Source organism: Drosophila mauritiana, chromosome 3R (genome assembly GCF_004382145.1).
Source record: "Drosophila mauritiana strain mau12 chromosome 3R, ASM438214v1, whole genome shotgun sequence".
Taxonomy (NCBI): Eukaryota; Metazoa; Arthropoda; class Insecta; order Diptera; family Drosophilidae; genus Drosophila; species Drosophila mauritiana.
This window is the reverse complement of record NC_046670.1, coordinates 11,455,805-11,478,273: the sequence shown is the minus strand read 5'-3', so window position 1 is coordinate 11,478,273 and position 22,469 is coordinate 11,455,805. Positions and strand designations below refer to the sequence as shown.

Genomic DNA, 22,469 nt, shown 5'->3' with positions numbered 1-22,469 from the left:
CAAATAAATAAACAGCTGGAAAACTTTTCAAAAACTTTTGCACCTTGTGCACATAAAGGGTTTCATTTTGTCTTGGCACGCCAACTTCTCAGCCAAATCAGCGATTTCGCAAGGCGGAACTTATTAATTTGCATACGTATTTAGGTGCTAAATCGGTCCTTCTAGGTCTTTAATGCAGATGAAGTTTTATTGCATTTATCCTAATAGAATTTAAGTTAAGTATAATTCAAAGCCGCCAACTTTTGGAAATTATATTTTAACTTGCACAGCACTGGTTCTTTCGCCAGTTTCGTTTTTCCACACCACGCAAGATGTCAAAAGGATAAACATACAAGTGTTGGTAAATAACAAAATGATTGTTGACCAAATCTAGTCTGTTTGTCATGGAAGTAATTGTCAAACACATTCTAAAAACAACTCGGAAGGGCAGCGCTGCTGTATAGTGAGAATTTTAAGTCAATTGGGATATTGTAATTATTCTCGAATTTTTTACGGCAAGTGTTTCCCATTCCGAGGAAAGCATAAGATGTCGGCGGTCATCAATACCTTTCCTTCTATCCATAGACCAAAATGTCCAAGAAGGAGTCAACCGTCCCGACGCTGTGCTGGGGATATGCCGGGATACGCGGGATGTTCCAGACTGGAGGCCCAGTTGATCCGCCCCCTTCTCGCCCTGAAGTGCGGGACAAGACGAACCTGATCCTCAACTACCTTCCGCAGGACATGACGGAGTCGGAGTTGCACCGCCTCTTCTCCAAGTACGGTGAGATCCGCAAGGCCAAGATCATCCGCCACCGCGATACTGGCATAAGCTGCTGCTACGGATTCGTCGACTTCGTGTCGGAACGCCAGGCGGCTGCTGCCGTAAATAACTTGAATGGCTACGAGACTCGCGGCAAGCGACTGAAGGTGGCCTTTGCCCGACCTTCGGAATATGAAAACACCAACTCCTGCCTGTACGTGGCTAACCTGCCCACGTACATGGATGAGAAGAAGATACGAGAGCTCTTTGCCCCCTACGGCAAAATCTTGGATGTGACCTTGCTGCGGCACAGGTTCAACAATAAGTTCCGTGGCGTGGCCTTCTTGGATTTCGAGCTGGTCCGCGACGCCGAGGAGGCCAAGTACGGCATGGATCGGCACATGATCAAAGGCGCCTTCCGGCCCTTGAAGGTCAAGTTCGTGGAGCACGCGAAAAGTGGCCCAACCTCCCACTATAGGCACAAGGGCAAATCTTCCACACCACCCTACAAGCGCCGCCAGAGGACGTACGATCATCATGGGTCCAAACGTTTTCGCGATTCCGACTAATCCTTGTGCGTATTTTTGACACAACTTGCTGATTAATTTATTTATCTTTTCGATTGAATTAAAAATACCTTATATCCTATTTCCAAGGGAAACCTTTAAAACCTCAGCCGAAGAACAAATTTTCATTGTGATTGTGTGCACTTTTGGCGTATACCCAACTTCCTTTAGGTAGTCCGGTCCAATTAATTTCGGTCTTAACGCATTTATTCGGTTATGCATTTGGCTCTGCTTTTGGCCTTACATAAATAATTCATTAAATTGCCGCAGGAGCTGGGCTTATCGTTCGCAAACAAGCCACTCCTACGGACATGGGATCCTCGGCTCCTAAAAAACATTAACAGCTTTATCAGTCGCCTGGTACCCTCGATTTAGCCAGGGGCCTCCAGTTGGCCAAAAAAGGTGCGTCCGATTCGGTTTCGGTTTTGATTTCGATTGCGGGATGCATGCAAAGGATTGGCGGTTCAAATAAATAATGAAAACAAAGGGCGCATAAATATTTGAAGATCGCAAACCGAGCGAACCGAAACGACTTACGAAAGTAGGTGGGAAACAAGTGAATTGAAAATTATTTCCAATTCGTTTGCTTTTCTCATTATAATTGAGGCGCAAAGTTGCCCCTGCATCTCGGAGTCGGTATCTCCTCCTCCTCCTCCGGTTCCCCAGCTGGTATCCCCTTCGACTGCTGCTCTTCTTTTGAGCCTCCGGTTCCAGTTCAGATTTAACTTACAGATTTTGCTTTACAAGGACACTTCCTGCACCACTGTGGCATGCACTTTTGACGGTCACTGTTTAACTGAAGTTACATAAACTTTGGGTTGGGTACGGGAATAAAATATGGATGATATTGCCAATAATTACATAATATTAAACAAATTTTTGTATAGGGTTTTATAGGTTGCGTTGCTCCTTTGAATTAACGTGCCCCCTGGACTTCCTATGTTGCATAATACCACGCTTAATACATAAAAATTGGTAGAAAAATGAGTAGTTTAAAGTTAAAGAAGTGAAAATCGTTCGCTTTATAAAAAACAAACAGAACTTTATGAAAATGTGTTGCATGAATCCTAAAAATGAGAACAATTGAGTTCCAGCTTCATCTTGTTGTGTTGGAAATGCAAATCTAATTTTCACATCCCTTTTGTTTACAGTTTTCATTTCATTTTTCTTGGAACAGTTGAGTTCTTCCCTAGTTGCGTTAGGAAATAAGGAGGAGACCTCCAAGAAAAAGGGCTGCAGCCTCTTGATAAGCAGATTATACGCTTTTCACCATTTTCATTCTTTTTCTTCACTGGCGTTCTGGCTGCGAGTGTTTCGGGGTTTTCAATTTTGCCATCTTGCTTCGTGTATTGTTTTATTGACATTTGTGGCATATTGTTTTCAACAGAAGATTTTATAAAATGTTTTATGAGTAAATTATTTTCCAGTCATAGGAAGGAGCTTTCAGTTCGCAGACTTTTCGGTGCAATTTTTGCCAGTATTTTACTCCACAATTTTCCCGCAGTGATTCCGACTCATTTGTCTTGCTTTGTCCGCGAGCATTAGGAAAACAGACTGGCCACAAATTGGCAGGGGAAGGAAAAGCGGCGGAGGCTAAAAAGCTTGTCAACCAAGACGCCCACAAGCGTCACGTCAGGATAATTAAGAAATTTTTCAGTTCCCGCCTCTGGACCCCATTGGGTCCTTCGGTGGTGCGACTTTCGCTATCGAAATAAATGGAAATTGATTGAATTCCATTAGGCCAGGAAGGGAAGCGGGCGAAATCGAACCAAGCCAAACCGAACTGCCGGCTGCCTTTCAAATTAGGCAAAAACTAATGAGCTATGCACATGACCATCGACAGCAGGCATTAAAAGTTGTCCAGCTTCCGAATATCATTTCCAGTGGGGGGGAAGGACTTACTCCTCCCCAAGGAACACATTGAGTCATCAGCGTAATTCCGAGGGAGTTTCTTGGGCTTGGGGTTGAGTTTGACCGTTGCAGGTCCGGTAATGGATAGCCATTACAGGGTTCACTCGCCTGCAATGTGTAATCCATTGAGTTCTAGTAAATGAACCTGGGATATTGGATGTTCGTAGAGCAGCTGGCCAATGGATAAGGTGCTTCATTATCCTTACATTCTTGGCGATCGTGGCACCTGGGTACATTATGAACTTGGGCACCCGTAATGATAAAGTAGCTGCGTGGACCTCTGAAGGGTCATATATGTAATTCGTCGGAATCCGTGACGGGATTGTCAGTCAAGCAGTCCGTCACACCGCCAGTGGAATCAGTGCAACGCATGCGTGCCCCATTCATCATCGTCAGCGGCACACACTCGACTCGACTCTAACTCAACATATTGTTGCAACATATTTTACGTGAGGGGTTACCGTAGTAGCTCCAATCCCCCCATCAAATACCCCACCTCAGCCCTCAAAACGCTCCTGCTTGCGTGGGGATTTTTTCAATTTTTAGCGAAAATTACATCATCACTTATGCCGAATGAGATTTCCGTCCGCTCGCAGACTCGGTGAATTATTAAAAAATTTCTTTGTCAACAAATCACTTGGCTCTGGTGTACGGGGCGCTTCACTAAATAAGGCGTAGGTCATACACACAGCACATGCGATTTACATTAGCCGCTCCCTTCCATCAAAAAATAAATATATACATGTGTATGTGTATGTCTGAACTGAAATTTAAAAACGTCGCAAAGAAATTTGTTAACGTTGGAGGGTTGTTTTGCCAGGCTTTGTGGCGGGGTGGTGCCCCCCGATGATGTATGACGGCAAAGGTGGAAAATCGTTTCCAAACATAATTCTGTTTGCCTGACACCTACAACAGTCGCATAAATCTCGCAGCTCTTTAATGCTGATTCCGGCTGGGGAAGCTTAAAGTCCTCGTCCTTCGTCCTTCGTCCTAATTTTTTTTTTTATGGATCCAGCGCCTGTGGCAGTCGTTGACAAATTCAATAATTTTTCCCATTACAAAGGGAAACGCTGGTAGTTGGGTTTTCCTGGGCGGCTGAGGCTTGTTTTTGTCTGACGAAAGCGACCAAAATTGATTGACGCTGATTTGAGTGTGTGGGGGCAGGGGGAATCCCTGGCTAAATTTAATTTCGCCCCAAAGAAAAATCACACGAAATCGACACCTGCCGTGGCGCCGGAAAATAATCAAAATAAAATATGGATTTTTCTTTGTTCCACGCACCCGAAGGCGAATCGAGTTAGAGACGGTGAGTTGGCTAGATGGCGCGATGGTCCTTCGAGCCGAGTCTACCAATCTGCAATTTGTCTTGCCGGATGTGGGGGAGTGATTGTGATGGCAGTGCGTGAGCTCGTGAGTCTTCTAAGCCGCCCGGCAAACAAGCGGAAGTTTCCCCACGATGCGTTAATACTCGAAAATTTGCGATAAGACCGGGCCAACGCCCCCAACCACCCACAAGGAGATAATGCAGGAAAGCTGCTTTCCCGGCGGCTTTGGAGCTATTCAATGGGTAGGGTTAAAAGTTGGCTTATAATAACAATAAGTTCATTCGCAGGTTTATGCTTCAGTTGGTCCAGAGCCAGTACTAAGCTGAAAAGATTTAGGATTTGAGTGTCTATTTAAATATATTTGGGGAACCTCCATCTAAGCTTATTGAATTAAACGTGATCTGACATTTTGACATCATCCTTGGCACTTTGGGAATTACTTTTTAGACTCTAATTATTGTTGTTTTGCAACTATATCAGGTATTAAGTTGTATCTTTAGATGGGTTTTACTTCCCTATTCCTTTGCCGATCCATTATTTGCCTTTCTTATCGATATGAAGAAATTGCACTTGGTGGAACGGAGCACAAAGTTCGGGCCACAAATAACGCCAAAGTTGCCGAGATAAGCGCGGAACATTGGCAGCCGAAAATAATTTGCCAAACGCGGAATGCGAAAAGTTGAGCGGAAAGGGAAGCCCAGACCAAAAATTGCAGACACATTACCGCGCTTCAATTTCAATAATGTGGAACACTCGAGTGTGAACACAAACGTGCTCCGAAAACTATTTCTGGGCGAAATAGTTTGCCAACACATCTGTTGGCATCTCCGGCAAAAGAAAGGCCAAAAATTGGTATTATTGAACAGCAATAAATTTGACTAGGAACACAGGAAGTGAATGTGGATGGGTTGGGCTGGGCTTTGGTATTGGGAATCCAATTGGTATGGGCATGGCAGGGGATTGGGCAAAACAAAAACCAACTTTCAGGCAAAAATGGGCAAAAGTTTTAATTACCCATAAAGATGTTGGTACACGAAACAAGAACTACTACAAGGGGGAAGTCTGGAGCGGACGGGATGGAATAGGATGACGATGGCATTGCCAACGTGTTATGGCAAATGATTCGGTCTCGCCTCGTTGGAGAGCCTCAAAATGTAATCGACAGGAGCAGGCTGGCAGGTCCTGGAAAACACTTGCCTCGTAAAGATCATAACGCATTAAATTGGCCCACAAATTGGACTGCTCCACTCGCTAGACTGGCCCATTTTTCAGAAATCAATGGCCAATAAGTAGGCAACGGCCAAATCGTTTTCTGGTCAGTCAGCCGCCTCTTCTTCTGTTGTTGAGTAATCACAATTTGGCAAGCCACTGCCCAGCATCCCGGCATCCCGGCATCCCAACTGGCCAGCTCCTTTGCACTGTCATCCGTGGCCGGGATACACGCCCTCGAGATATCCTTGGCTGTTGTGTGTCGGGCTTTGAGAAGTTAAGAATTCAATTGACCACGAAATCAAGATTATTGTACGAGCTCGAGAGCTGAAGTGGGAAAGTGGGAAGTGGGTGGGCGAGTGGCCTTCTCCATTCTCTCGCTGGGCCCCGGGTGGCGTTTTGAAGTTTATCCCTGGGTAGTCGGAAGTGCCGGTGGCTATCCGAAGTCCGCCGACCACTGACCACTGACTGACTGTCTTAACGGCTCCGAGAAGTGGCCATTGAAGCCATCGAAGCCCTCGAAGTGCGGCGGCGGGGCGATGAGCTGGAAAGTGTCGGATAAATCCAATTTCGTTTGCACCATTCGACTTATTAAACTGTCAGTGGGGGATTCATTAGGTGTCAGGACAATTAGAGTCCGGAAAGAGTTGGAAGCGAGATGATTAACTGGGCACTAGAACCGTGATAGTATGTGAGGTTGGTATCTAAATCTTAGATGCCATTATTAACAGAGATTGTGATAAATTGCGCCTTATTAAATTTCAAATAAATCTTAATTTATTATAGCTCACAAATGTAGATAAAGTGATTCTAACGCCGAAGAAATACAGATAGATCTTCAATTTAAATTAAATTATTGCGCAAACATGTGCTGAATGCTAGATCCTAATCAAATAGAAATCTAGTTGCTATTGAAGCGAAATGATTACTTAATTCCCGCTTTAATAGCTACGTCCAGTTGATTCCCAGGCCAATGAAATATCTATTTACACTTTCAATCATATTTCACTCGACAGTTTGCTCAGTTTCCGAAAACATTATGTCTGCCAGCACTCAATTAGCAGGCAGTTGGCGACCATCGACCAGAACCAGGACGTTGTCCGAGCCCACAACTCCGTCCAATTGGGCGATGTCCAAGTCCAGTTTTGGTTAATTGAAAGCAAACAAAACAAAACGCAGCGGAAATGCTGCTCAAACACGCTAGGCGATGCCAGCGAAAGTGGTAATCGGTGGCAGCCAACCCCTAAATATTATTTATGCCCTCCCATATATTGACCATTCTCATTCATTTCGGGGCTTTTAACGCCTGGAACGGGCCATGTTTGCCCACTTTGGCCTGGGTGCGCCCACTGACAATATTTATTAACTCGTGACCAGTTTTTGGTGGGCCGAGCATTTAACATTCGCCGGCCGCTGATTGTTGGTGTCGCCTTGCACGGAAATTAGTGAAATTGTATCGTCCTCGACTCAGCCGCCTCGAGGTTGTAACTTAATTAAGTCGCAGTCGATCTGGGCGGGGCAGCAGCTGCTCCTTTTGGGCCAGGAGTCGAGCAATTGACACAGTGACACCAAGAAGCCACCAACCATCCTGGGGTCCACATAGCCGTGGCTGGTTAGAGTGCTTGCATAACTCATCTTGGAAGTTTAGGTTTTTTGGAATTATGAATATTAAGTGAAAGGATTTTTTAGGCGAAATGCATTATATTTAGTCAATGAACTTGTAATAACTAAAATTAAATATATATACTGATAATAATTTGCATATAATTAATGTGTCTGCATGTATATTTTTTGTTCATGCTTGATAGCTTGTAAGGGTATTCAATATTCGACGTTGTCTGTCCATCCTTTGGCATTCATTTTTTGTGTACTACGGCCCTCTCGTCCTTTCATGTCAAGGTAGCATAATTTTCGGGCATTTAACCTGGCCAACCCGGAAGCATTTGGCTTAAATGTCTGGTCATTTGTAAATAGTTCGTGTCGCAGCCGCAGACGCAACACTTGACGGAAATGGCCAAGAAATGAGTCCCCCGTTTGCCAACCGCACGAAAAATGTCACGACTTCCCCGTTCCAGAGTTGTGAGTTACCTGGGGTGTGTTTTCCCATCCCGTTGACTTGGCCAGAAATTAGCACAACATTAAATAACACGATTTTGCCGCCGTGATAAGCGAGTCTCGCATATTTGTTTGCGTTGACCTGCCCTGTGACATGAGTTATGATCTTGTAATAATTGGGAAGGGGCGCTGCCCATTACCTTATGCATATTTTATGGTATACGCTTTAATGGGCTGAGCGGATGAGTTATGTCTTAGTTGGCCATAGTTTGGACTAATTAGGTTAACGTTGTGTGGAGGAGAGTCCCGTTTCAAGCCTACTTGCAACTTAAAAGTTGTAGGGAAGTTCTTAAAATGGAAACATTCCATGATGAATCCCATTCCTTTTGCTATGCCCATCAATCGTTATATTTTAATTTATCCTAATATAATTTGCTTAGATTGAACCCTATTATAAACCTATTACGGCCTGTATCTCCAAAGCACTCACATAAAAGTATTCCTCAATTAGCCAGACTCCCACTCATTTGGAACTAAGACCTAGGGAAACCTAACTTCTTTTCGGCCAAATGCCGGGCATTTGTTCCCACATCCAGGACAGTCAGTCAGTCTGTTTGCCTTTGGGAGGCCAAGGAGTCCGAGGAGTCCGAGGAGCAGCGGTCGTTCATTTCACGGCCCGGATCATCAATAACTCATGCCAGGCAAATTTGTATACTTTGGACAGTTTTGTGTGCGGCGCTCCCTTCTTGACTTTTGGCCAGCAGTGGAGCAACGGAGCAATGAGCGGAGAATAGGCTCACTCGCCGAGACTGAAGCCACATTTCAAAAACAGTTTCCAGGGCATAAATCACTGGGATTGGGAGAATGGTGCTCCAGGAGTCTGAGGAGTCGAAGTGGAAACGGGAACAGTTCGATTTGCCAGCTTCAAAAGTTTTCCCAGTTCCCTTCGACGCTGTCTTCATTCCGATGGAAGTGTTTTTTTTCCCCGGCCAGTCTTGGTTCTTTATCATAGGGTAAATTGATTTTTTGTTTTGGCCCAGTCCAGAAATAACGATAAATTGAGCAGATGTCACCGAGCGAGAAGAGAAGCCGAAACTACCAAACTGAGTTGAGTTATAGTTGTGTCTGATGTGTGGCTTTCAGTTACCTGCTCCGGAAGTTGGCCTCTGGTGGTCCTCTGGTTTTTGGGCGGCTTGGCATATCGTCGCCTAATTTGTGGAAAATTGAGATTTATGGCCAGCAGTTCGATTCGTCTAGCGCTTAAAGTTGCCTACCAAATTAAAGAGTTGAGCAGATCCCAGTTAATTATGATTAATGACCGGATAATGACTGCTTTCGCTCCTCACTGGCGAATCAATGTCACACATCAGCACTTTTCAGCAGCCCGACAAAGTTGCAAATTTATTGAAATTTTCCGCAAAGCAGAAAGCAATCAATACCCGATATGTTTTCTCTAAATACGTTTAAATCCTAACATATTGCTGCTCAAAAAAGGAGAACAAACATAACGACAATTTCACGCTACAAATGTTTCGATTAAAAATTTCCCTTTTTTTTTATTTTGCCAATGTCGTTATGGGGTTGCCAATACTCGTAAAGCAACCACACCCCATCCTCGTCACTCCACCCCGCCCCGCTCATATGTGCAAAATAAGAGTAACTGGGAAAACAAAGTACGAAGGATGCCGTGGCGAAAGGATCCTGCAACAAGGAATCCCCGCCAGCCACTCTTGCAGCGCAGGACTCCATTTGATATTTGTTGAAGCACGACAATGAATAATAACTACATGGAATGCATATGCTGGCAAAAAAGGACGAGACCGAGGAAATCCAAAGGGGTTGGCAGAAGCTGGCTTTCATTTTGAGGTCTTTCCTTTAGTTAGCATTTGATATATTTTTCGAATCCTTCCGATATGTGGCTGATTGAGGGGTCAGAGTTGAGAAGGCATACAAATTCATTTTGTAGTGAATATACTACCACTTTACCTCCACTTAGCAAAGGCATACTACTAACTCATAATACAAACCAATTACACAGAATTAAGATCCTGATAGTTCCCTTGTTTTTACATGTGCCACATCAAATCTTCTCTGCCGCACGGTAATTACTTAAAACAGTCTGCACAAAAATTGCAATAAAACTTTGCCAAATATTTCGTATCGGGGACAAAGTGGCCCCAGCACTTCAGTTTGCCGTTCCTGTATTTATTCGCCATTTGCCAGAGACCTGTTTCATATTTATCAAAGTCTGTGGCAAATAATTTTATTAACTTTTGCGCAAAACTTCAGCGATGCAATGGCCATGGAGTGGGCCAAAAGGGCAGGTGAGGGTCAGACAGAGTGCGAACTGTTCGCGAAAAGTTGCAGTAGGTACAGTTTCGACGGAGGAGTCGAGCAGCCAAAGGGGCTGGAAGGACAAGATTGGGACACAGGAGCTGGGACAAGTTTGCAATACTGGCGCAACACTATCTGGAGCGCATATTTTATTATTATCCTTTCGCACAAATAAATATACTTTTGCGCAAATTACAAAAGAGCGCAACTAACTGGTGACTTTAAGTTGGAAAGGCAACTATATCTATGACCGTTGCCCCTGCCACTCCCCGCACTCGCCACCCGGCGCCTTTCTGGGCTGTGCGACAAAAAAGTTTCGTCCAGATCTAATCAAAAATTCACTTAAAAAGTTTGCACTGCCAGGACGAGGCTGAATGACTTCAAGTGCAACCTTGCCGTTGGTCGGGCATTGTTGCAGCTCCTTTGTTGCGTTTCGCAGGACTCGAGGATGTGGGATGGCGGCGGCAGGACTTCCACGGACGGCACTTAATGAAATCTTCCTGGGCCAGGTCCTTTTGCCCAGCCGGAGGAGTGTTGGAGTAAATAAAGGCAGCATGCTGGGCACAGCCTGAAAAAAAACCAGCGAGGTGGGCTAGGATCAAGACTTTTCCCTCTATGATAACTACAAATAGCTCCTTTCTGAAATCTATATTAAGTTGATGAGTATCACAATGTGGACACAAATCCAGCCACCTTCGATTGCTTCCGTTAAGACCCATTTCCGCTGCCGACTTATCAATCCTTGTTGGCCAAATGGAGCACTCAACAGAGCTTAAGTCAAATCCCCAGCCACAACAAGGACACCATTTTGAATACAGTGCTGGAATCCTTGAATGCAAATTGCTGCACAATCAACGGCAATCGACAACAATGCAGCCGCTTGAAAATCATTTAAAGAATCCCTTAAACTTCGCTGCCACGCGGAGTGACACAAATGAAGTGTCAATTTTAATATCCCGAATGCAAAAATAAACCAGCAAATTGAGCAGCCGGCGGAGGAGGAGTCTGCCAATCTCCTGGGCACAACAATAACCCACCAGCTCCGCCCCATTTTCATTCGGTATTCCTGCTTTTCCGGCACAAATTGCATAAAAAATTTCGCGCACACTTAAAAAATTTTCAAGTGCAGTGCCAAAGTCACTGGCTGAAGGTGAAGGTGGGTGGGTGGATGGATGGTGGTCGTCTGGCTGGATTTTCCTTCATTTTCCTTCGCCTTCGTCCTTTTGCTCCTTTTAAATTTGCACAAAATTGCAAATAACTTGCAATCAAGGTGCAAGAAGTACGCAAAAGGGCTGGGGTTGGGGAATGGGGTTCCAGTGACTTTGGAGTCACAACAAAATGGCGAAGCTCGAGAGTTCAGTTGGGTTTCATTTCGCCGGGAACGTCTGGGAATCAATTTAAGTTAACTCGAGTCTATTGTTTCATCGCCGTTTGGTCCGCTTTAAGTCCGCTCTCCAACGCCACCCCGAGGCCCACCAATCTCCTCCAGAGTCCTCAGCTTTTGTCGTCAACTAAGGAATTTTTATGAGCTGCCTTGCCGGCGTCCTTCTGTCCTTCGGCTTTCCGTCCCGCCAACTTTAGACCCGAGACTCCCGCTTGTTAATATTTCACCTAGATTGATACAGCAAAAAACCAGCGTATACACACATACACATACATATATATGAATATATACAGCTGTGTTCAAAAAAATAGCAGTGCGATGGAAACTAAGAAACACAAATGTATTTCTCCATGTCCCTTTTTGGAATCTACTTTTTATTCCACTTATTTTTGTAAAATGGAATGTATAGATATAGAAAAAAAGAAAATCCCGTCAGTTTTTCATGTTATCCTTTTTTTATTTACATTCTTGAGCAAATTCACCACTTTTAGGCTGTTCATAAGAATAGCAGTCTCTGGTTTTGTCCATCGTAAAGTCTCGAAATGATCAATATTTTCTAAAAAGTGAGTTTGGTTAAGATAATTCGTATATTTTAAAGGGCAATAAATTAAAAAAAAATTCAAAAAATTTTATTTTAGTGGGTAGAGGACACCACTGCTCCCAGGAGAAAAGAATTTTAATTTTTAAGCTTAGAAAGGAAGGAAAAACATATAAGGACATTCAAAAAACCCTTGAATGTTCTGCCAAAATGGTATCCAATGCCATTAAATATGAATGGAAGCCCGAAAACCGTGGTACCATACGTAAAACCACAGATATAGAGGATCGGCGCATAGTTTGTTACAGCAAAGTCTATCCTTTTGCATCCTTTGGGGACATAAAGTCTGAGCTGAACTTGGGAATAAGCGACGTTACTATTCAGAGATGACAACTGAATCAAAATGTTTGTGAGAGGAGTCCACAAAAGGATCCCCTACTTAGCCCTAGGCATATTAAGGCAAGGTTATGCTTCCGTAAGACCTACCTAATCTGGCCAGTCTCCAAATGGCGTAATATCCTTTGGATTGATGGGTCAAAAATAGTTCTATTTGGTGGAACTGGTTCACTCCAGTATATCTGATGACCTCCAAACACGGAGTACCACCCAAAACACCCACTGATGACTTTCAACCATGGTGGACCGAAAATTATGGTATGGGCTTGTTTTTTTACAATGGTATGAGTCCATAACATATGATTTATGGTATTATAGACCAAAACGCATATGCAAATATACTTAGTGATGTCTTACTGTCATATTCTGAATATAATATACCCTTAAAATAGACATTCCAACAGGATAATGATACGAAACGCAGAAGCTCATCGGCTAGGAATAGGTTCACCCGAAATAGAATAGATGTAATGCAGTGGCCAGCATCATCTTCCGATTTAAACCCGATTGAAAATCTGTGGGGGGACATTAAACAATATGTGTCGAAAAACTCCCCGACGTCTAAGGCTCAGATTTGGCAAGTTGTGCAGGATGCATAGTCAAAAATTCCCCCCAAACGTTGGCAGGACCTGGTGGACTCCATGTCACGTGGGTGTAAGGCTGTGCTGGCTAACAAAGGCTATCCAACCAAGTATTAGGCCCTAATTAACACATTAAAAAGAAAAACTAAGTTCGTTCTTTGTCAAGATGATTTTTTTTTAATATTTTTTCATAGCACTGCTATTTCATTGAACACCAGAATTTCTGCCTCTTTTGTTGTTTTTATCTATATTTTCGAAACTATTGAAGAAATAAAAGTGAAACATTTGCTAAATTGTTTGAAATTAAATACCTAACGATATTATAAAAAAAATTTGACCATTAAAATTGTAAATCATAGGAATTTTTTAACTTAAACTCGCAGGTCCCAAGCACTGCTATTTTTTTGAACACAGCTGTATATGTAGGGGATGGATCAGGGATCGGGACATCCCGCCAAGTGGCTTCGTCGTGGGCACAAAGCAGCTAGGAATTTCATTATATGCACCCCGGGCCAAAGGACAAAGACATGTTTTTAATAGTTTCGCATGTTTGTGCAGCAGGCTTTGTTTTTTTTTGGCCCCTCCTTGGAGGAGGCTGCATGATCCCCTCTTCCCCTTTTAATTTCCCCCTTTCAGTTCCGATTGTGTGTAGTATGCGCAAAGTTGGCCAGATTTTTGTGCTTGCACTTTGAATAGTTGCATTTTTGAGCAGTTCGTGGTGCAGAGCATAAATTGTGAGTCTGTCAGGAGTTAGTCGTAATGAGTTAGGGAAATCTTAAAGTTACAGACCCGCAAGCGGTTGATTATGACAGATACAGATTTACAACGAATCCCTAGCTAGCCAAAAACAATCCCATTAACTTATTTCCTTAGCCATTGTTAGGAATTCTACTCGTCTCTAGCCCGAAAGTAGGCTGCAAAATGATTAACGTTTTGATTAGGATTTCAAAACTGGTTTCTCTTTTTTAAAAAACTATTCAACCATTGAACTCTGGGAGGAGAACCTTACTCATGAACCCAGAACCCAGGGCGTAACTCAATCGAAATGGAAACCTTGTTGCACATCTATTAAGAGCAAATGTCAAATTTAATTGGAACACGTACGCTGGGGTTCACTTGTTGGCTCCGTTTAACCCTTCCACCGATCCACCACATTAACTTTCGTTTTTGGCCAGCTATCCCCGACTTCTGTTCCCTTTCATCCACTGTGTGTTTTGTGGGCGTGGCCGGGCGTCTGGAGAGTCTGCGGATACTTTTGCAGCGTCATCGCATGATAACGTCGATTTTGGGACCCAGTAATCATCTGGTGCACGAACACATATGTACACCCCAATCTCAGCTTCCGCATCCCATTACCCAGACGAACTCGACTAGACCAGGAGCAGAAGCAGAAGCAGGAGGTGGAGCAGGAGTGGCAGGAGCGGATTGGGTGCTCAGACCGGACACAATTATCGTGGGCCAAGAGGGCTTTCAATTTCACTTGGTTAGCTGCAAGTAAACAGCTTTGCGGCTCCACGACTTCAGCTGGCTTTGGGTGGCGCTCAAGTCGAGCATGCAACCATCGCAAGCGGCACGCAAACGCATCAAATCAATGAAAGTGCCCGGCTATCGATGGCTCTCCAGGACTCCCGACTCCGGCTCATTTGACCACGGTTTGCACTTCATTGGTTCGCCCAAGAACGGAGGCAATCGGAAGCCAAATAGCACAGAGAAAAAAATCTTCAATTACTTCAAATTGTGTAAATCGTTATTACATTAAAACTGTGGACTGAATAAATATTATTTAATCTTGGTATAAATAAAATCAAACTTAAAAGTGAGTTTTTAAACGTTTCAGAATTGAATTTTACTTCTCTCAGTGATGCCAACAATGGATCGATCTCGATTTAAGGCGTTTTCCATTCACTCTATTTTCCACCGGTTGAATTGGGTTTATGAAAATGAAAATTGCCAAGAAAATAGAGCAAGCAACAACATTTTTCTGCTCCAGCTCAGTTCATATTTTTCGGCATTTTCTCTTTGAATTTCGGGCTTCGTAATTGCAACTCGTATGAGTTTACTAGGCCAAAAGGCCCTCGATGCACACTTTCAATCGGAAAGTGCATAGAACTATAAAGTGAGCTTATATAGTGAGCCCTACATTTCCCACAGATGCATTGGCATGATTTAATCGGAATACAAATCGCTTATCAGCTTAAAGAGAAGATTCGAAAACAGCTAAGAGAATGGAAAGCAAGCCCATAAGTCAGAGGGAAATGATAGGAGAAAAATAGCTTACCCCTTACCACTGGTATGATTAACAATATTTTAAATTAGTACGCTTTTAATTATCACATAATTAGCTTGCGTTGTCCAGAAAAATAGCAGTTCTCGGCAATCACATTTTAGTGACCCCAAATAAAACACATGGCGTTGAAAACAAAAAAGATTGATAAGAGTTTGTACTGATAGTAGTAGCGAAAAGTTAAATATTCACTATGTAAATAGTAAAGTCTAAGCTAAAAATGGACTTCGCAAGCTAAAACCCCCGAGCATTGCAATGGTGGTCATTAGAATAGCCATAGGAGCTAGACCACCGGATCCATTGCATTCGCCCGGCGATTGCATCTCCCACGCGATCTGGTTGCCCATGCCGTACGTCTCAGCAAGGATCTCCGCCTTGTTGATCGTATCCTGGCTGACCTCACGTTGCCGGGTGAAGAGCTTGAACAGTGGAACTGGCGAAATGCTTCCGAATCCGCAGACAAAGGCGATGTTCTCGTAGTCCGTGAACATTAGTTTGTAGGTCACAGTGACCGTATCGTAATCGAGTTTGAAGATGCCGCCTTGCGTATCGTTGTTCCAGGGGAACTCAACGGACTCCTCGGTGAACTGCCACCCATTGTTGACGGTGCTGATGAAGTTCAAGTCCAACGAGAGGCTGTCCTTCTCGACCTCAGCGGGCACAGAGACATTCAGGCATTGCAGTACCTGGACATTGGGTACTCTAGCAGCCTCGTACCAGTAACCGGAGAGCTAGAAAGTAATAGTATGTTTCAGGAAATATACTTTAGGTTATAGCAACCCCGGGAAAATTCGATATTCCCACGGAAATGAATAAAACTTCTTCACTCACTCGCGTCAGGTTTAAGTTGAAACTAATACTTTCATTCCGGCAGTTGAGTGCCTCCGGCAAAACGGGCATTCTCATCCGAATCGCTCTGACCTCCAGTGGAATTCCACAGCAGCAGAGGAACATCAAAATCGGGTACACATATTTCTGAGCCTCCATTTCGATCCGTTCGCGGTGCCGATTTTCAGACAACTAAACGACCTGCCAATTCCTCACAAGTTTTTGCTGCTCCAGTGACGTGCTTATCAGTGGTGACGATTTATTAATGAATACATATGCCGCAAATATGTATTGAATTTTCAATATGCGGTGACTCACTGTAATATCACCGATAAGGCTTACAGCTTATCTACAGTTTCACGTGCACTTATATAGGCTGATATCCTGTTTTCTTGGAACTCTATTGTAACTACGGTAGTTGTATATTATGCAAGTATTTACTTATAGGTATATGTATTTTGTGTGGATAATATGTATGATAATGGATGATGATGGCTAAAAGTTTGGTAAGGCTATTTTCCTTTTAGTTGTAGTTGCTTGCCCAAGTGCATAAGCCACAAAGTAGAATCAAGCCCACTAGAGCTGCCAAAGGTGCCTGGCCACTGGGTTCCCTGCACTCCTCCACGGATTGCTTCTCCCAATAGATCAGGGAGCTATAACCAATATTCTCGGCCTGCGTGTTGATCAGCTCGAAGATCTCCTGGCTGACCTCGCGGTCTCGAGTGAAGAGCTTGAAGATGGGTATCACAGAGGTGGTCCCGTAACCACAGACAACGGCTATGGAAACGTAATCGGTGGTCACCAGCTTGAATGACACCTCACTAGCATCGGGATAAAAGATGCCGTACTGGGTGGAGTTGTTCCAAGGAAAGCACACGGCTTCCCTGCTGAGGGACCAACTGTTATTGAGTATGGTGACGTAGCTCAAATCCAGCGTAAGATTATTGGCATTGACTGTCGAGGGAATCGAGACATTCAGGCACTCCATTCCCGGGACACTGGGCACTCGGAGTGCCTCATACCAGGTGCCGGCTAACTAAAAAAAAATCAAGGATAATTATCAGACAGGAGTTTTCAGTGTTGGAATCTAGTTTATAGCCTAGGACCCTTCTTACATCTGTTAAGTTGAACTTAAATCCAACGTCGTCCTCCTGACATTTAAAATCCTGCAAATTTTCCGGCAGCCTGGGTAATGTAATTGCTTCAATTCCGCAGATACAAAATGCGAGTAAAAGCGATCGGATAAATATTTGATCCTTCATTTCGAACCGTTTGCTACGTTAAATTAAAGACAACTAAATGCCGACTCAATTCATCTGACTCCTTTTGTTCTGCTGTGAAATGCTGTTGTCATTGAATAAATATAGAATAATTGCTTGTAAATATTTAACAACGTTATAAATAAACATATCTTAACGTTTGTTGATCACTTGAAATTCTTTTAAGTTTTGTTTTTATGGACTTCACGCGTTCCCCATCTTAAATCAATAATAGCAAAAAGTGATTACAGATTTCTAGATTCCTCAATAGGTCAGGCTGGAAACCTATGCTATTGGCTTTATGATTTGATATGCAGAGTAAACAAATTCATACCTCAAATTAATTACCCAATTATAACTACCCATTTGTTGAAAAAGAAGCGGAGGAGTTCTTTGATGAGGAAGTATCTTTATAACTTGGCAACATAAACAGAAATATTTTCGCAAGCTTATACAATTTTTTTTCATTGCAAAATGTGGGTAAGAAATCGCTTTGCGGACTCTGAAGAAAAGTCAAAAGTTTGGCGAACTGCTTGTAGAAATCACGTGAAATTCGATTGTCGCTTAAAGTGAAATTGCACAATGTTTGCGATGAAATGTTGTCGCAGTAAAATATCGCTGCAACCCCATACCCTCCCTTCCCTTCCAATGTTGCAGTTGCACTTCCTCTGCACTTGCAACTCGTGCTTTTTTTTTGCCCAGATCCTGGCATTGCTGAACTGACGAAGATAAAAACGCAATCAAACAACAACAAAAAGAACGTGTTTGTGTTTGTGCCACTGTGTGTGTGAGTAAATGCACTCGAGCACGCTCATCCAAAGGAGTCCGTAGTAATCCTGCCATATGGAAGCTCCCAATACCCTCGGTTAGGTAAAAGCCTAGGCAGAATTTAGGCAATTTATTGATAATATGCACTTAACTGGGAATTATAGCTTATAATATATTCTTTATACTGTTTAAATTTGAATCTTTAATTGAAATTTATTGCTAAGACAAATCTTCAATTTCTGTAGATCAGGTAGTAAAAAGTATGTTTGGTGTCTGGTGCGATAAGATTAGGTTCCCAATTCAACGAACCAGACACCTGTTCGCTTGAATCCTTTGCTTTAATCAGTTCAGAATTTTCTAATCAAAATACTTGGGCTACGGCTGATAACCACTCAAGTCTCGTAGAACAGGTGTGATTCAGTGATATTATGCTGAAACGTTCAATGAACCCATAAAATAGGTTTATACATAAATGGCTTGATTAGTTGGATTGAATGGATTATATTGACTAACTATGTGTTCTGATCCATCAATCGTATTACCTAGAGCAGGAAAGCTCAAGTTCAGAGTTAATGCCAATCATTTAGCATTATATATTGAAAGTATATTTATTTATTTTAATATAGACACATGTCTGCAATTTAGATAGCGTTATCGTGAAGGGCTATTAAATAAGATTACGCCCAGAGCAGAAGTATTATACTTCTGATAAGGCCTGTTGCGTTGAGATACTCCCGATACCCTGTAGAGTACTTGCAAATGGATAACTCTGCATCGGCGTCACATCGATTGTCCCTGCAGCGCAGCCAAGTTAACTGCGTTAAAGAGTTGTCATTGTGTTGTTTGCAGAGTTGTCCTTCGTCCGTGCGTGTGCTTGTGTCTGTGTATGTGCGGCTTTTGTAGCTGCAATGATATTGCAGCTGCAACGTGTTGAAGTGGCGCCTCGGTAAAATTGTGTCAAACTGTGATTGCATTTTTGTGACTGGCATTCAATTGCTGTGGTGTTTGGCTTTCGCAACTCTGCCCATGTCCTCAACTCCCTTTACCCGCCCACTTGGGCATGTGGGCGTGGACCGATTTGGGCCCTAACACTTGTCGCCTTCAGATGACCGATTGTGACGGGGTTGCTAGATGGAGATCGCTCATACAGTTGTAGCTATGCAGATTCTCTTGGAAGCCCCGGGTTAATTATCGTATAATCCCACTGACAATCCTGCTACCCCAGATTGGCCTGCAATCCCCATAAAGACCCGAGTGTCGCGCAATTAACTGAGCGTCTAGCTAAAAAACTTCCCAATGAGGGAAACCCCTTGGCCGCCCAGGAAAAACAAAACAACCGACCGATCGCCCGCCCATCCCCTCGCTGCACCTTGTTCCAGCTTCTCCGGATATTTGGGCTATGATTATTACTTATGATAATTCAACTTGACGGCGCAAAAAGAACTTGACACCACCATCGAAGAGGAAGGCAAAATGATGTCAAGACAACGGCGAGTCTTTGGAAATTGGGGGAAAACAACCCCTGCCCGAGGGGTGAAAATGTGGCCAAGTGGGTTTTATGTTCCTCCGACGACTGCAATCGAGACTTCCGCTCCTTTGTGGCGACGGCGATTCCCTGGGCGAACATGAAAAACTCCAACTTAAATGAAACTGTTGCGTATTTTGCATTCGTAGTCCTCGTCCTCATCCTTTATTGTTTTCCGTGTTCAGTAGCTGTCTTCTACTCCTGGTCCTCGAGGGTGCGAGTGCGTCGCATTTGCACCTTCAATTAATATACTGGCAGTCTGAGTACGGAACTTCAACCCTCGTCCCCCTGACTTTTGCTCTTTTTGTGATTTATGAGGGTGCGCTGGCAAAACAAAATTAAGCCGGCGGACGAACGACATTCGGCGTCAGCATCTTAGCCGGGCTTTCCCAGTAACCACATCCCCCCTCTTTGCCAGTTGCCACAGAGGTTTGAACTTTTAATTAAAAGTCACTTTTGATTTATAATTTGCAAGCGTTTTCGGGCATTGCATAAACAAAGGGCGAGTGCTCGTTGTCCGCAGTTGACAGCCCAGCCATCAATGTGAAGGTGCGACCAAACAGAGTTGTCATCCTTTTGAAAGTCAAAGAGATAGCACTTTGAAAAATCGCATTTTAATTTTCTGGAAATCAAGTAAGTGAATACATACAAGGAACACTACTTTTATATAAAATACTCTTTGAAGCACACATATTCACTTTTGCATAGCAAAATATTACTCATTAATAACTATTTGAAAATGGGTATTATTAAAGCTGTGCAACTAAAATTGTTCTGGTGGCGGGAGGTGATGCGATCTGTTGAAGTTCGATTGTATCTTCCAAATCGGATTTGAATCTAATAGCAACAGACTTTCTACTTCTGTTTATAAGTAGTAGCAGCGAAGGCTTCGCCAAGTCTGCATTCCCGTCAATAAATTCCGGGAAAGTTCCGGCCACAATGGATGCGTAAAAAGGAAATCCACCACGCATATGGGTAACCCTGACAATCAAACGTTTGTTGCCATATTGTCGCAGGAGCACGTGACGCCCAAAAGGATATAAATCGCTGGAGGGCTGGAGGGGGAGAAGAAGGCTGATGCCTAGTGACGCGTGTCCTGTGCATAATCGGGATTTGCATGCATCAACTGGAACTGTGACGGCATTATGGCCCAAGGAAACACATCATCAAAAGAAGCTGGACCAGACTGGTCTAGACCATCTTTCAGATGATACACTCATAAAAATTGCACATTTTTAGTTATGCTATGATTGAAATACCTCACACTCTGCTTTAGATTTATTATCGAGGGTAAACGCTCCTTACTAAATGATCTCGAGTCCCTTTGATCTGCCCAATGTTTAATGAAATTAAATAAATTAACCTTATTTTCCCTTGTGTACCGTTGCTCAAAGAATCGGGAGTCACTCGTGGCAACCACCTCTTCGAAGGATGCGTTGCAGGTCCTTTGATGCGTGAACTGTTTGCGGCAAATAAAGTGAGTCCTGGGGTGGGCACGGTGCTGGCCCATCCTCCGGTGACAGCCGGCATCCAACCTTGACAACCGAAAGTTGCATGCGCTGCACATTGCCCCATTTGCCGCCGGCAAACCCGAGCGCGTGTCCTTCTAATAAGCCTAATGCATGGGAAAGCGGAAGGAGCCGGAGGTCGCACCGAAAAGAGCTGACAATATTGGTAATATTTTAAAGTGGACCCGAGCACACGACCCAGACGCCGCTTGTTGTCATAAAGAGACCTTTAATTAAATTCATATTTGGACACACAACATTGCTGATTTATGATCGAGGGGGTGGCAAGGGAGGCCGGGGTGAAAAGCAGGAGACAGGCCGCGTGTCGTCATCCATTGAAAAACAATCAAGGGAGTCATAATTGTTTATATTGCCTTGCATTAATCTAATTGGATTGCCATGGGAGTGCTGGTGGCAGACGAAAAGAGGTCTTCCGAAATTAATCTTAAAATGCCTGCCTTTTTGTTGGAAAAATTCCAGAAATAATATAAGGATTTAATCTTAAGGGAGTTCCTTTTCTTTTTATTTCACAATAATTTAATTTGCAGACCCCACTTGGTTAGCCTTGGGAAGTGCATCAGGTAATCTGCGCCTGACCCGCTGCCAGGACATGATTTTCAGAGGAGCTATTTGAATGGGTAGCCTTGTCCCGAGTTGAAAGCATCTCCGGCATGTGTTGTTCATATTTGCATAAGCGTCAGCCCCGAGCATATTGCATCCTCCTGACCCCGCTCACCTCGATCCTTTGCTGCTGCTGCTGCATCATGGTCATCATTACTCAACTCCAGGGCCCTGAGTAAATACTCGTGGCGGGCACTTTACGACCTGGCCCGTCGGATGGAGATGGAGATGGCCGTAAACAGCAACTGCTCATGCTGCTCCTCCCCCGGCTCATCCTGCTCCACTTGCTCCTGCTGCTTCTGGCGAGCGAAAACGTGCCGAGCATATTGAAATTGCTCACCGAAATCCAGCGCATGCAGCGAGGCGGGAAGGGGCATTGGTGAAATTTGAAAAATGGTCAAAAGTTGTTTCCTGGGTTTACCTGGCTGACGGGCCCTACGGCCCACTTACCCAGAGCCATAGATATGTATGTATGTATCGGTGCACGCCGACATATGCCAAAGATCACGCGCTGGCCCGAACATAACCCAGTTCCAGATCCGGTTCTCCTTCGTGGAGCACGTGAGTCCCGGCTAATCATTTGTCTTCCTCGACTGCAGTTTCCCAGGGAGTGGCGCAGTCGAAAAACTGCAGCC

General features: G+C 43.8%; 4 protein-coding genes across 4 annotated transcripts; 2 read left to right on the top strand and 2 right to left on the bottom strand.

The window, feature by feature from the left end:
- The first annotated feature begins 411 nt into the window (after nt 1-411).
- LOC117144204 (ELAV-like protein 1-B) lies at nt 412-1,410 on the top strand. Its single transcript, XM_033309252.1, has 2 exons — nt 412-494; nt 565-1,410. Exon 2 carries the CDS (start codon nt 571-573, stop codon nt 1,309-1,311), a length of 741 nt encoding a protein of 246 aa, XP_033165143.1. The 5' UTR covers nt 412-494; nt 565-570; the 3' UTR covers nt 1,312-1,410.
- A 12,636-nt stretch (nt 1,411-14,046) lies between these two features.
- LOC117145188 lies at nt 14,047-14,552 on the top strand. The gene is made up of 2 exons (XM_033310745.1): nt 14,047-14,141; nt 14,217-14,552. The coding sequence occupies exons 1-2, from the start codon at nt 14,120-14,122 to the stop codon at nt 14,537-14,539; spliced, it is 345 nt and encodes a 114-aa protein (XP_033166636.1). The 5' UTR covers nt 14,047-14,119; the 3' UTR covers nt 14,540-14,552.
- A 306-nt stretch (nt 14,553-14,858) lies between these two features.
- Nucleotides 14,859-16,333, bottom strand: LOC117143665. The gene is made up of 2 exons (XM_033308446.1): nt 16,157-16,333; nt 14,859-16,056 (listed from the first exon to the last, which is right to left on the bottom strand). Exons 1-2 carry the CDS (start codon nt 16,310-16,312, stop codon nt 15,535-15,537), a joined length of 678 nt encoding a protein of 225 aa, XP_033164337.1. The 5' UTR covers nt 16,313-16,333; the 3' UTR covers nt 14,859-15,534.
- Nucleotides 16,334-16,676: 343 nt separating this feature from the next.
- LOC117145604 lies at nt 16,677-17,438 on the bottom strand. The gene is made up of 2 exons (XM_033311318.1): nt 17,269-17,438; nt 16,677-17,189 (listed from the first exon to the last, which is right to left on the bottom strand). Exons 1-2 carry the CDS (start codon nt 17,413-17,415, stop codon nt 16,677-16,679), a joined length of 660 nt encoding a protein of 219 aa, XP_033167209.1. The 5' UTR covers nt 17,416-17,438.
- Nucleotides 17,439-22,469: the final 5,031 nt, after the last annotated feature.